The following is a 13,167-nucleotide window of genomic DNA, read 5'->3' as shown; positions in this document are numbered from 1 at the left end:
CTCTTTCCCAGTAAATTTATTCTTCCTCTTTGAAATATATATTTCATATTCTTTTTTTCTTCTCAAACATCTCTCACATTTCATAGAAAAATGAGATAAAATCAGATATGAAACTTCATCTTCTCACCAACTAATCCGCTCACACCTACCTGACTCTGTATTCACATATCTCACCTTCACTCTTAAGATTAAATGTCCCCACATGAATCTAATGCCAACCCCCTAGGTGCCCTCAACCTCAATTCCTTATTTCCCTTCAAGAACATTCTTTTTTTAATTATCCACTTTCTCTCCTATATTGTCATTTTCTTTTTCTCAGATTCTTCCAGCAAGCAACCATGCTTTTATGGCATCCATTACAAAACTTTCCTTGAACCTTTGCTTCATTCCAACTATTAATTCATCTCCTTCTTTCCCTTCACAGAAAAACTCCTTGAAAGAAATTTTTATAATTATCTGAAGTTTTGCATCTCATTCTCTAATAAACTTACTATAATCATGCTTTTATCTTCATCATGCCATTAAAATGATTTTTATCTAGATCAAGTGCTAATAATAGCTAACACAGAGTACCTGCTATGAGGCAGGGAGTGTTCTAAATACTTTATACATATTAACTCATTTAATCCCCAAATCAACCATATGAAGATGGTGCTATTAATATCCCTCTTTTAGATATGAAAAAATACTAATCAGAGATATTTGATGATGTGCCCAAGGTTACAATGCTGTTTGAAGAAGCTTAGATTTGAACCTATAGCTACTGTGGTTTTGGAGGCTCTGTTTTAACTGCTGCATCATATTATTTTTTTAGTAGACAATTATTTCACTTCATTTATTAAACCTTTCAGCAACATTTCATATAACTGACCAATCCCTCTTTCTTGAAACATTTTATTCTTTGGTTTTCCATGCCTTTATCTCATGTTCTTTTTCTCTTACCTCATGTTCTGCTCCTTAATCAGTTTTTTCTACTGTCTTCCCTCTTCCAGATTTAGGTTCTGGACTATTCCTTCCCTGCTTCTCTATCGGTAGCGGTAGCCTTTCCATGGTAATTTAGTCCAGTCTATGGCTTTAAATATCGCCTATCAACCTAGATCTCTTAAGTGTGTATCTGCAGTCTAGATCTCTTCCCTAAGCTCCATTTTATAATTGTTGCTGCCTGATTTACATCTCTACTCCTGTGTCTTAAAAGAATCTCAGACTTAACACAGACGAAACAGAACTACAGTAATTTCGACCCAACCCAACTTTTGCCAAACTCCCCTTTCCCAGGCCTCCTCTATCTTCCAGAACCACCAAATTCTAATTCCTCAGGACAAGCTTAGGAGTAATCCTTAATTCCTTTTCCCATCACAGCTCATACTCAACCCATTAGCAAGTCAAACCAACTCTACTCTGACCCTTAGTCTAGTCTGGGTCCCATCCTTCACCTCCTGAACTCCTGCAACCCCTTCACGACTGGTCTCCCTACTTTCACTCTTGCTTTCTTCAGTCCATTCTCTAAAGAGCAGCTTGAGCAAACTTCTAAAGCATTAATGAGATGACAACATTTCCACCCAAAGGCTCTCCCTTGCAACGAGAATAAAATCCAATCTCTTTACCATGGCACCCCCGCCTCTACACCATCTTCCTACGTTCCTGACACATTGTCCTCAGCCTCTCAGCTGTTCAGCCACAGTACAGCCACACTGGCCATCTTGCTGTCCTGGGAACACACCACACGTTTCCCCATTTCAGAACCTTGTCATTTTCTGCTCCTTCTCTTTGGAAAGTTCCTCCTTTCTTAGCTCTTCATCATGGAGGCTTTCTTCTCATCATTCAGGCCATTATTCAGATTACCTCCTCAGAGAGGTTTTCCCTGAGACTCACAAAAATCTGCCTTCCCACCCTGCTTGATTACTCTTAATCACATTACCCTACTGCATTTCTTTCAAGGAGCTAGAAAATCTAATAGTGTCTTACTTAATCATTAGTACCTAATTATTATTTGTTTTCTCCACAGGAATATGAGCTCTTTGAGGGCAGGTCTATGTCCATCTTATACATTGTTGCAGCCCCATTACTCAGAACCATGCCTGATATGTGGTATTGACTCAACTAAAATGTGACTAAGTGAGGTTCAGTGTAGAAAGCAGTATTTTGACTCGTATAATATTACATAAAGCATTCAATAAATTAAAACAAACTGAATCATCCTTAGCTAAGAAAATATTTTCTAGAGCACAAGGAACAGAAATCCGGCTTTCAAGTTTTTAGCTTTTGTTTGATAGCCTTGTGTTTGAATCACACATGGAGAAATCCCCATTTGTATCTACCATGACAGAAAAATCTTTGTGGCATTGGAAATGGTATCTGCTTCTTAACATTCTTTTGAGGATTATGTGTCAAAGCTGTTCGTTACACCTGAGTTTCTTGGTTTCACATGGTGGGTGAGGTGGACAATCCATGCGATTTGGTCTCTCTTAGAAGCAAAATCCAAGCAATCTAACCTGAGTTACTGCCTAGTGGTTCCTCATCTCTGAGGGGAAGATTGATATGAATGCATGATGTACTCATCTCATTTACAAAATTATCTCAGTATGTTTATAACATTAAACAACTTCATATGTCCTACTTTTCTATTTAAATCTGTTTTTATATCAGTCACGTTCTTACATTTCTGAAAGCATAACATTTCAACAAATGTTTGATTTTAAGCTGGTTTTATCTTTAGCAGATGGAAATTTTGCTTTATCATTTCACAGTAGGGTTAATACTTTGAAGAAGAAATGCTGGGTAGAAAAAACAATGAAAGCAAACTCGAACCCTATCCTAATGTGATAAGTGAGGTCCAAAAATTTCAATCACCCAAACAGTTCAGTAGCCTTACTGTGAGGTTAAGAAAATGAGTAATGGAGCCTCACAGCTTAGTGAACTGGGGTTTTCCAGGCTAGATATAAATCCATCCAGGTTCTGGCTGTGGTGGTTGTCATTTGGTGGCATTTGTTCCCTCAGGCAAAATTGAAAGGAATGATTTTTTTTTTTTTTCCCTCCTGAACAGGCATTTAATAGTCTTATTTCAGTTGGAAGCAGTAGTTGGAGAATAAGTTACAGGAACAGACAAACCAAAAAAAAAAAAAAAAAACCCCAAACCAAAAAACCCCATGTAACTTAAAGTGCTTCAGACTGCAAATGGAAACATGAGGGCGAGGGGAGGCCACCAAGTTCTCTCCCCTGACCTGAGACAGGAGGGTCATGTCATTGTCGGGTCCCTTTACCATCACCACCCTCTGATCTCAGCCCTGCAGGTGGGAGGGAGGGACGGACGGAGGGAATTTCAGAGGCAGGGAAGAGGACTTAAAGGAACGAGGAAAACACTTTGTAAACTTAGAACCAGGGTGCAAGGTGGGGGGCAAGGGAGCTCCTGGAGCCCTTGCCTTGGCTGAGGGGCGGGGCCAGCCCCCCCCAGGAGGTGCGGGAAATACTGTTGGCTTCATGCCACAGCCATCCCTGAGACTGGATGGAACGTTCAGGAAAATGGCAGCAATTTCAAAAATCACCCAATTAGTTCATTTCCAGGGAAACTGAGCAGAAGAATCCTGAGGAAATGGGTTCCCACCCTCTGCCTCCCTGATTTCTGAAAAGAATTTCCCTTCCTGGCCCTTACATTCACCCCTAGATGAAGAATATAACCTTTATCAACCCACCTACTTTGAGAATAAGGTTTGTCTCAGTCCTACCTAGTACAGGGCACCTTGTCCAGGGGGTTCCCTTACTTTGATCAACATGTTGAACAAAAAGGTGTAAAAAAAGTCATATGCAAATAAATATGTTTTTGATGATTCCACACATTGCCTCTATATTTCAGACTGCTCTAACAGCTCATTCTAATCTAGTCACTAATTGTTCCTGCTTCACCAAGCATTTACTAACAGAAATGGTCCTACCACATTTAGCAAAGAGATCAAAACTGCATTATGGAGTCAGCATCATTGTATTTCTAGTTTCATGCATGGTGGATCCTTTATAGAGCTATATTTAATGTGCTTCTAATTAAAAAGAGGGGGCGAGTATCCAAAGCTTTCTCAATGTTATCTCAACTTTTGTTTTTGTTTGTGCAGCTCACTATGTTAAAACGGGCACTTGCGAGGTGGTGGCACTCCACAGATGTTGTAATAAGAACAAGATAGAAGAACGGTCACAAACAGTCAAGTGCTCCTGCTTCCCTGGGCAGGTGGCAGGTACCACACGAGCTGCTCCATCTTGTGTGGATGGTGAGGCTTCTTCTATTGCTCTTTGGGATAGGGTAGACGAGGACTGCTTAGAACTGGAATCCCACTATGATGCTGATGACTGGGGTTAATCCTGGGGGACCACACCATCAACCATGTGGTTGGTACAAGGTCACTTGAAGAGCGTTTTGAAATCAAAAATCTATTGGAAGATGGTCTAAGATCTTATGTGGTTTTGTAGCAAAAGGCATTATAATGAGGTTCCAATAAGTCCGTGTGCCTCTTACTTTGATGCCATGAAATATTGATTTGCCAGTGGAGGGCGAGTGTGTGTGTGTGTGTGTGTGTGTGTGTGTGTGTGTGTAAATTATTTGGCAAAGGAAAAATGAAAATAGATCATTAAATAGTGTGGGTACCTAAACACATGGCTGGTTCTTAACAGTGAAAAAATAAACACTGCACAGATGAGTGAACGTTTAGCTGTGGATAGAATTCACATGAAATATTTTTATAGAGATTTATCAAAATATTAATTTCTTTCTTGGAGGATTCACCTAATTACAAAGGATATAAATATTTATGTGGGTCTATATAATTGATGTTATCATAAATAATAATGTGTTAAGTGCTCATATTTTCATGGTGCACTCCTTGTGATGATAGTTACTGCCCACAGTAAAAAAAAGATTGTGTTAATTTGAATGCCTTCCTGATTTTAGCCTACTTGTGGGAAATATTACATTGATTCTAAAATATTGACTCTGGTCATGGACTTTCTTATATGTTTATGTAAATCAGCACATGCATGTATCCACGTAGTTTCTTTCCAATATGTTAGTGTCCATGAAGCCTATATGTTTGCATGAACTATCCTTTAAAAATGTGCCTATCATTAACAATACTGTATTATACACTTAACATGAAATCTACCATCTTAAAATTTTAAGTATTCTTACCACAGTAAAATAAAAATTAAAAAATATTTTTAGTCAAAAAATCTAGAAAGATTTATTCCCTTTGGACCAAAAAAAAGCATCCTTCAAAATCTAATCAGCCCGTGGTGGGAAAAATATGTGACTTTTGTTCCTCTTAAAATGTGCACCCAAAGAATTAACAAGCCCAAATAGAAAATATTAAATTGATTTTTCTATCTCCTGTAGCTTCAATAGTGGAACAGAAATGGTGGTGCCATATGCAACCATGTCTTGAGGGAGAGGAATGTAAAGTTCTTCCAGATCGGAAAGGATGGAGCTGTTCCTCTGGGAATAAAGTGAAAACAACTAGGGTAAGTGGACAGCCAGCCTGTGAAAGCAAAAAGTCTCTCAATTAATAGAGCACGGAGCATGTGCAGTGACATCTTTAAGTAGTGGTTGTAGGATGAGAGGTAATAGTTTTCCATAGTACATTTTTCTCCCATTTTCTCCCTGCTTCATTTTTTCATAACACATTTTTATTTCACCCAGAATAACATCTTCTGTAGATTGCCATCAACTGTCATATTACCTAATAATTAAATACTCTTTGTTCCTTCATGAGATACTGACAAAAACGTGAACACCCCCGCCCCAAGGATGCGTGTTAAATGCTGGGAAGGTGACCCCAATCCCTCATTCTTCTGATGGATAGTAATCTGAATAAATTCTGAAAAAAAGAGAATTTATATATGACTCAACAAACATTTCCCAGTTAATATTCTTTCATTTTTATGAGAGTAATTATTTTGACCTCCCTGATTTCTGGATCAATAAATAGTTTTCTATTGGTTAAGTCTGTAATCATTGTAATGAGTTATCAAGAGGAGTTTTCAAATCTCAGGGTCAATATAAAAGGAATGCTCTTCAGACAGTGAGGTATTTCAGCTTGCAATGACTGATTTCTGGGGGATAGGAGAGAAGTGAAAAATAGCTTTATTCTTTCATTTTCTAATTACCTCCATGGATATTCTGGACTGGCAGAATTTAAATTCTTTGTGGAATCAGCAAATGAAAGTTTTGTCTTATTTTGCTTTTTGCCCTAAGGGGAAAGCTGACTACTGTTTAGAACTGGATAACTGGGGGCTAGAACAGAATAATGTTTTATAAAAAGGGGATATTTTATTTAATAAAATGTAACATAAAACTAGAGACTGTAATTTACGGTATTGATTAACAGTAGCAGTTTTTTTTTTTAAACCTTGTGTGGACATATTCAAGAGGATTATTTTAAAATCCCATCAGATATATAATGTTGAGTAATATCTCTAGTGCATTGACTATTCAGACATACAGAGAAGTAACCAAGTTTCTAGTAAATAATAACTTTATATTTTGTCAAATGATTTCATGACTCTAAACTCATCAGTTGAAGGCTGACACTCTTTTCCAGAATCTGTGGAGTGCATGATCAGTTAATTAGAATAATTGTATTATTCAGTTAGCACATGATATAATCCATATTGATTTGTTAAAACCATTTTGGAAATGTAAAATTTCCTTATAAGCTATTTATAGCATTAAAATTTTTTTCCTAACACTATTAATCCTTAGTCTAAAATAGCACTCATGTAAATGCCTGGAGATTTAAGATTCTGAAACAATTTTTTTTTTAAAAAATAGTGAGTTCTCTACATCTAAATTCTATGTTTTTATTACATCAGTGGGTATGAGGAAGCTAACACTTATTAGATACTTAAAACATATGCCATATACTGAACGATGCGCTTCATGTGAATTAGCTCATTTAATCCTCTTAATAGCCCAGTGAAAGAGGTAATATTATTATCTCCTTTTACAGCTGAGTAAACCAAAGCTTTAAAATGTTAAGTGACTTCCCAAGGTCATATAGCTGATTAATGGGAAGTTAGGGATCAAACCGTATATTTTCATTCCAGAACCTAATCTCTTAACCTGTAGTTTATACTAGATCATTTAACTTATTCTTAAGTAGTAGTGATGAAAGTTTCCTATAATTCTGTTCATATAAAGTAGACCTTTAAAAATATTTTTAGCCTTTTGGATCATTGAAATGAAAAGGTCAGGAGCATGTGATCTAACTTCTCATAAATTGTTTTAGAAGTGTTGCTTCACTCCCTGTTGGGCCATATTCTCAATAGCTCAAATGTAAAACTGAGTCTCTGCTTCACAAATTCTTCATAATGTAATTAAACAAGATAGATGAAAGACTGAGAACTTGTGAGTAGGGAAGACCACATCTAGATCCTCTAGTTTGTTTTATTTATAAATTCATATAACTTATAATGGATTGCCCTTTCTATTTTTCCTTCATCTCCTTTGCCCTGGAGAACAGCTGTTAATGGAAGACCTCATTGAAGATACTGTAGAGAGGATTCATGCAATAGTGGGTGTTTGTATTAAATTATCTTAAAAATTCCTTCCAACCCCGAGAGTCTATGATTCTCATCTAAAAAGGAAAAATCATTATATATAAGAGAAGATAAGAGGGCTAGAGAGAAGGAGCTTCTTCAGTACAATCAAAGTAAATTATTGTTACTTTTTCCTTCACAAGTAAAAAGATTGCTGGTGAAAATGAAGCTACTTGGACATTTTCAACTAAAGGAACGTCATGGCATTTCAAATGCCTGGGCAAAATGATGTTCAATTGCGAATATTAGTTTGGCTCACAAAACAATTAGGTGAATTTCCCTGAGGCCCCAAAGAAGCAAAGTTGTCAAGGTCATCATGTTATTAGTGTTCTGCCATCTCCTTTGAAATAGTCCAAAAAGTACTGGAGATGAGACAAATTCTTGAAATAGTTCTGGCACAACATTACTTTGCCCAGAGTGGAAGTGTTGGATAGAGGTAGGTTCTGCCCTATATAAACAGCAGCAATATTATTGAGAAGAAATCTGATCATTATTTTAATCACTGGTGTTGTTATCCACTTGCCGGTCTTGAATAAGGTAGCCATGGCTGTGGTGAGCCAAGAAGACACTGAAGCCCTGATGTGGCAGGTCCTAGCCACAAATGGGAAAGTCTAGAAGTTAAGCAGGAATAGGCTATAAAAGTAACTGAAGAGCTGCTCTCAGCAAAAAGTCATTTGGGTTCCTTACACAAGATATGTTGGTCTTATGGGATTATCAGTGCAAGCAAAATGGTTGGAGAAATGATTAAAATTTGCAGTAATGTACATCCTCCTTCATAACTGCCCGTATCCAATCTGGAGTGCTCTGGTAAATTTAATGTTAGAAAAAAAGCAGTCAGCCAAAAACACCAATGAGGCTTGCTTGGCCTCAGCAGAGATGCATGGTACTTTCCAGAATTGACTACAGATCAGGGGCTGGGTGAATTTCTCATTTAAGACTAATTTGGAACTTACATTGTACTTCCCATAAATGCTAATTATATCTTCCTTCTGTCTTTGTACTAAATTCAGGAAGCTTATTGTCATAACCCATTTTCTAATTGTCCTAACAAGGGGAAAAGGCAAAGAATAGACAGCCTTTGTTAGAACAGCAATATTTGCATACATGCTCTTCAAAACCCCAAACATTTAGTCTGCAGAGAAAGGAGGGTGCAACATTGTTTCCCGAACCCTACTTCTCACCTTAAAGCTGGAAACTAATGACTGTGTGTGACATCTGTAACCATCTACTGTATTACTTTAAAGAACTCCTAATTTAAAAAGAAAAAAAGGAAAAGCCATGAAAGCCTTTTGATTTCAAACTCACTTTCAAAGATAAATAATAAAGAACTTTTCAAAGAGTCATTAATAAAAGAATAGTCTTTCCAGTGTGAAAAAGCACATAATTATATGCTGATTATATAATAGAAAAGTAGAAGGGGGGAAAGGTGCTATAGAGCTTGTAAGAATTGAGAAAAAAAACTTTGATAACGTTGTTAGAATCCTCAGAAAAAACAGACTGTGATTCATTTCTTTTAATGTTTTGATACTCTTTCTCTGTGGAATATCTCCTAAAAGAAGTCACATTCTGATTTTAGGATTTACAGCCCTTGGCCATTGGTATGGACTCCATACTCCTATGGTCATGCAGCTCAGATGTCTGGTTCTTACCTAAGGAAAAATGAACTTAACTTGATATAAGATTTTTATATTTTCCTTAGAAATATTATCTTTATGAATCATGAATCCTCATATGCTTAAGAAGACATTTTCTGAGTAACTTTTAACTAATTGGAATTCTTTCATCTTTATTCATTTACTTAAAGTGCCTTAAGCAGATAAGAAGTCTAGTTTTTTAATGTCCCTTCAAACATAAGTGGATTTTAAGGGCATAAAATATGATTTTATTTTGTTGTATAATGCAATGAAAATCAACAAATGTTAAAAAATTTCCTGTGCATAAATATTCTATAATAAGAATGCTCATATTATAATCGAAGCAACAAAATCAAATATGAAAGCATTTACTTAGCTCTTAAAGTGTGCTGGGCACTCTGCTAAGTGCATCGCAGGTATTATCTTATTTAATTTCCCCAACCACAGTAGTTACTAACTAGAGCACAAAGATATACATAGCATGATGCCTGCCCACCAGAAGTATGCCCTTGAGTGGGGGAATGAATAGTAGACAACTGCATTATTCTTTTGTTATCCATATGCAGCCCACTAACAATAAACATTGGAATCACTGGTAAATATAAGTCGAGTAACATTGTTATAATAATGGGGATAACATAAGCCTCTAGTTCAGCTTCCTCATCTGCAAAAAAAATGAGGATGTTGAGCTAGATTCAATTTCAAGTTCCTCTAAACAACATTTATTCTTTGATTCCTTGTGCCAAGGACATTTCTAACTTCCTTTCCAAGTAAATTTATATGACACTAATAACTAGCTAATCTCAGAACAGAGGTAAGTGTTAGGTTTTTCATCCTCTCCCTCTAAGGGAGAAAAGAAATAGCATCTTAGGGTGCTTTGTTGATTGAAGCCTCAAGTCATCCCCTTCCAGATGCTGCCTGATTTTACACCAAGACTCGGTGACTCTGAGTTGGTGGGTCTGAATGGTGTCCAGGGGTGCTACTCCAGGTCCAAGTCAAAGGAAGAACACAAGAGGAGAAAAGTTCATTTTCTCACCTTAAGGGGGTACAATTTGTGAATTATTCAATCACAAGCTCTCTTCTTGTCTTGTAAATTTAACATAGACTTAGGGCAGTGTGGTCCTTTTTTGATCAGCCCTTTCTAACAGACACATTCCCCATTCTTTTGTCTTCATCTCACCTCTGACCAGGCCCTGAATTGCACCCTGGTCCACAGGACAGAGCATGACAACTTTTAGGGCTGTGGTTTTCAAATTATCTTGATGGTACCTAAGTAAGAAATACATCTTACGTTGTGATCCAACATATACACAACATGCCCACCCACACACATACACATACACTCATACACCCCACACTAAAATTAAAGTTCTAATTTTTTGTTTTTATTTCCTTCCTTCATTCCTCCCTCTCTTCCTCCATTCCTCAACCCCATAAATTGATTTTATAACCCACCAATATGTTACAACATGCAGTTTGAAAACCACGGCTTTAGAAGCGGTATTTGACTGCTTCTCGTGTTGGCTCCATGGAAGTGGTAGCCACTGCTAACTTGCAAAGATACAAACTACTGAATAGACAGTTTTCAAATCAATTCATCTTTTACATTTTAAATATTTTTAGTCAATATTTTTGGGGTAAAAATTTCATAAGATCTTGTAAAATATAGATTTCATGGGAAAAATATGTATACTGGATACATTCTTCCATTCAACGAGTGTTTACTGTCTTATTGTTGGGTGCTATTCTGGGTTCTGGAGCACAGCACAGGGGAAAAAAAAGAGAGGATCCCTGCCCTCATAAGGCCTAGATTCTAATAGGGTGTATTGGTTTTCTATTGCTGCCTTAGCAAATTTAGTGACGTGATACAACATCCATTAATTATTTGTAGGTCAGACTTCCAGGCACAGCGTAGCTCGGCTATTTGTCTGCTCTGGGTTTCACAAGGCTGAAATCAATGGGTATGCTTCATCTTTTCACAACAGGGCTGTGTTTCTTTTCTGGAGGCTTTAAGGGAGAATCTGCTTCCAAGCCCATTCAGGTTATTGACAGAATTTGGTTCCTTCTTAATGTAGGAATGAGGTTTCTACCCCTCCAGTAGCTGTCATCTGAGAGCCTCTCTCACCTCCATCAGAATATCTGCTTTCTCCATCACATTGCCTCCTTCATCTTCAAACCAGTCAGGGCACACTGAGTCTTTCTCACACTTCGAATCTCTCCGACCGACGTCCCCCTTCCGCCATTTCTCCTCAGCTTTACTCTTCTGCTTTTAAAAGCTCAAAGGATTACATTTGTCCCACCCAGACAGTCCAGGATGATTACCCTATTTTAAGGTTAGCTGATTAGCAACTTTAATGACATTGTCCCTTCACAGCTGTGCTAAGATTAGTGTTTATTTGAATACCTAGGGGACAGGAATCTTGAGGTTATATCTTTAGAATTCTACCTATCAGATAGGGGGAGACAAAAATTAAAATATATGAGTAAAGTATACGTTAGATGGCGGTAGGTGCCGTGGGAAAAAGTAAAGCAGGGAGGGGAAATGGAGAGTGCTGAGCCAAGGGAGTTTGCATACTGAAGTCTCCAAGGAGATGAGGGGATAAGCCACGTGACGATCTAGAGGACACGCTTTCCAGGTAAAGGGAGAAACAAGCATAGTATCCGCCATGGAAGCTACCCTGGGAATACCATATTCAAGAGACAGCAATGATGCTAGTGTGGCTGGGGGGAGTGAGCAAGGTAAGTGGTCATATTTCAGATTAGAAAGGTATTATGAGGCACGTCACTATAGACCTAAATTTTTGTCCTGAGCAAATAGAATGAGGAAGTTGACATTAGGTGAGTTGGAGAAAACTGTGGGGAGAACAGGTTTTATGTTATACATTAATATCCATTAAATCTAGGTTATTTAACTTAATAGAAATTTAAATATGGTATAACACCTTGAAGTTGATATTTGTTAAGATAGGTGAAAATTTTTTACTATAGTAAGAAAAATGTAGACATTGAAATTCATATCAGAAAAGATTTAAAATCTCAAATGATATGGACATTTGAAAAAAGCACTTAAGGAACTATATAATTACTATAATGACATTAAGTTTTAAAAAGAGATGTGGACAGAAACAAATTTTTTTTCTCAGTTAGATTTGGGTCCAAGGGTAGAAGGGATACCAAGCTAGGTGTCCAGAAAGTAGCACTACTAAAAGTGACATTTTAAACCTAGTATTTTAAACTTAAGAGCTGCTTACTTAATTAATAATAATTTAATACATCCAGGAGTGTCTCCCTTGTTATTTCTTTAGGAAGTTATTGGAAATTATTGCAAAGACTTTAAAAAATATATCATAAGGAAATATATTCCAAAACTTGACCTATATTTTTACAATTAAAATGAGAAATGGGCAACATATGAGCGCTTTGATGTTCCTGTAAGATTTAAAGGCTTCTACAGTACTTGAGCCAGGTATTTATTTGTAGGTGTTACTCTGAATATTATGCTATTTATTTGTAGGTGTTACTCTGAATATTCCTCTGAATATTATGCCCATAATCGTCTAATTAATTGTGAATGTACATTGAAATGGAATCTAGTTTGGGCATAATAAAATTTCATTAGCAGTGTGAAGTACATCTTTAGGCTACTGCCTAAACAACATCCTGTCTGTAATCTGAGGGCTAAAATTCTGTCAGGGATTTATGTTTAATATTGAGGAGCTTGCTGTTTGCTCAGAGGTAAGTATTCCTGGGAGAGGCAACACTCATCTGTTTTTGGTTATCTGGAGAGCCCAAATCAAAGAAAAATAGTACCTCATAAGCCCTGGGAGAATAGAACAGGAAGTTCAAGTATCCCTAGCTAGCAGGGATTCTATGCCTTTTTCTTTTTCTGGGGTGGGTAAAAGCCATTCTATTAAAAAATATAATCTTCCCTGAACACATTCTCCTGTGGCTCTTTCCC

General features: G+C 37.0%; 1 protein-coding gene across 1 annotated transcript in view; it reads left to right on the top strand.

Moving 5' to 3' along the window:
• The window catches only part of TAFA2 (TAFA chemokine like family member 2), a 557,130-nt gene that overhangs the window by 508,464 nt on the left and 35,499 nt on the right, over window positions 1-13,167 (top strand). The window contains exons 3-4 of the mRNA XM_007455308.1: window positions 4,104-4,256; window positions 5,375-5,499. Of these exons, the coding sequence (XP_007455370.1) occupies window positions 4,104-4,256; window positions 5,375-5,499 (278 nt within the window). The remainder of the gene's footprint in view (window positions 1-4,103; window positions 4,257-5,374; window positions 5,500-13,167) is intronic.

The sequence above is a fragment of the Lipotes vexillifer genome, unplaced genomic scaffold (assembly GCF_000442215.2).
Source record: "Lipotes vexillifer unplaced genomic scaffold, Lipotes_vexillifer_v1.1 scaffold592, whole genome shotgun sequence".
NCBI classification, from domain to species: Eukaryota; Metazoa; Chordata; class Mammalia; order Artiodactyla; family Lipotidae; genus Lipotes; species Lipotes vexillifer.
Note: the sequence above shows the minus strand (reverse complement) of the source record. Positions and strands in the feature narration are given on the sequence as shown.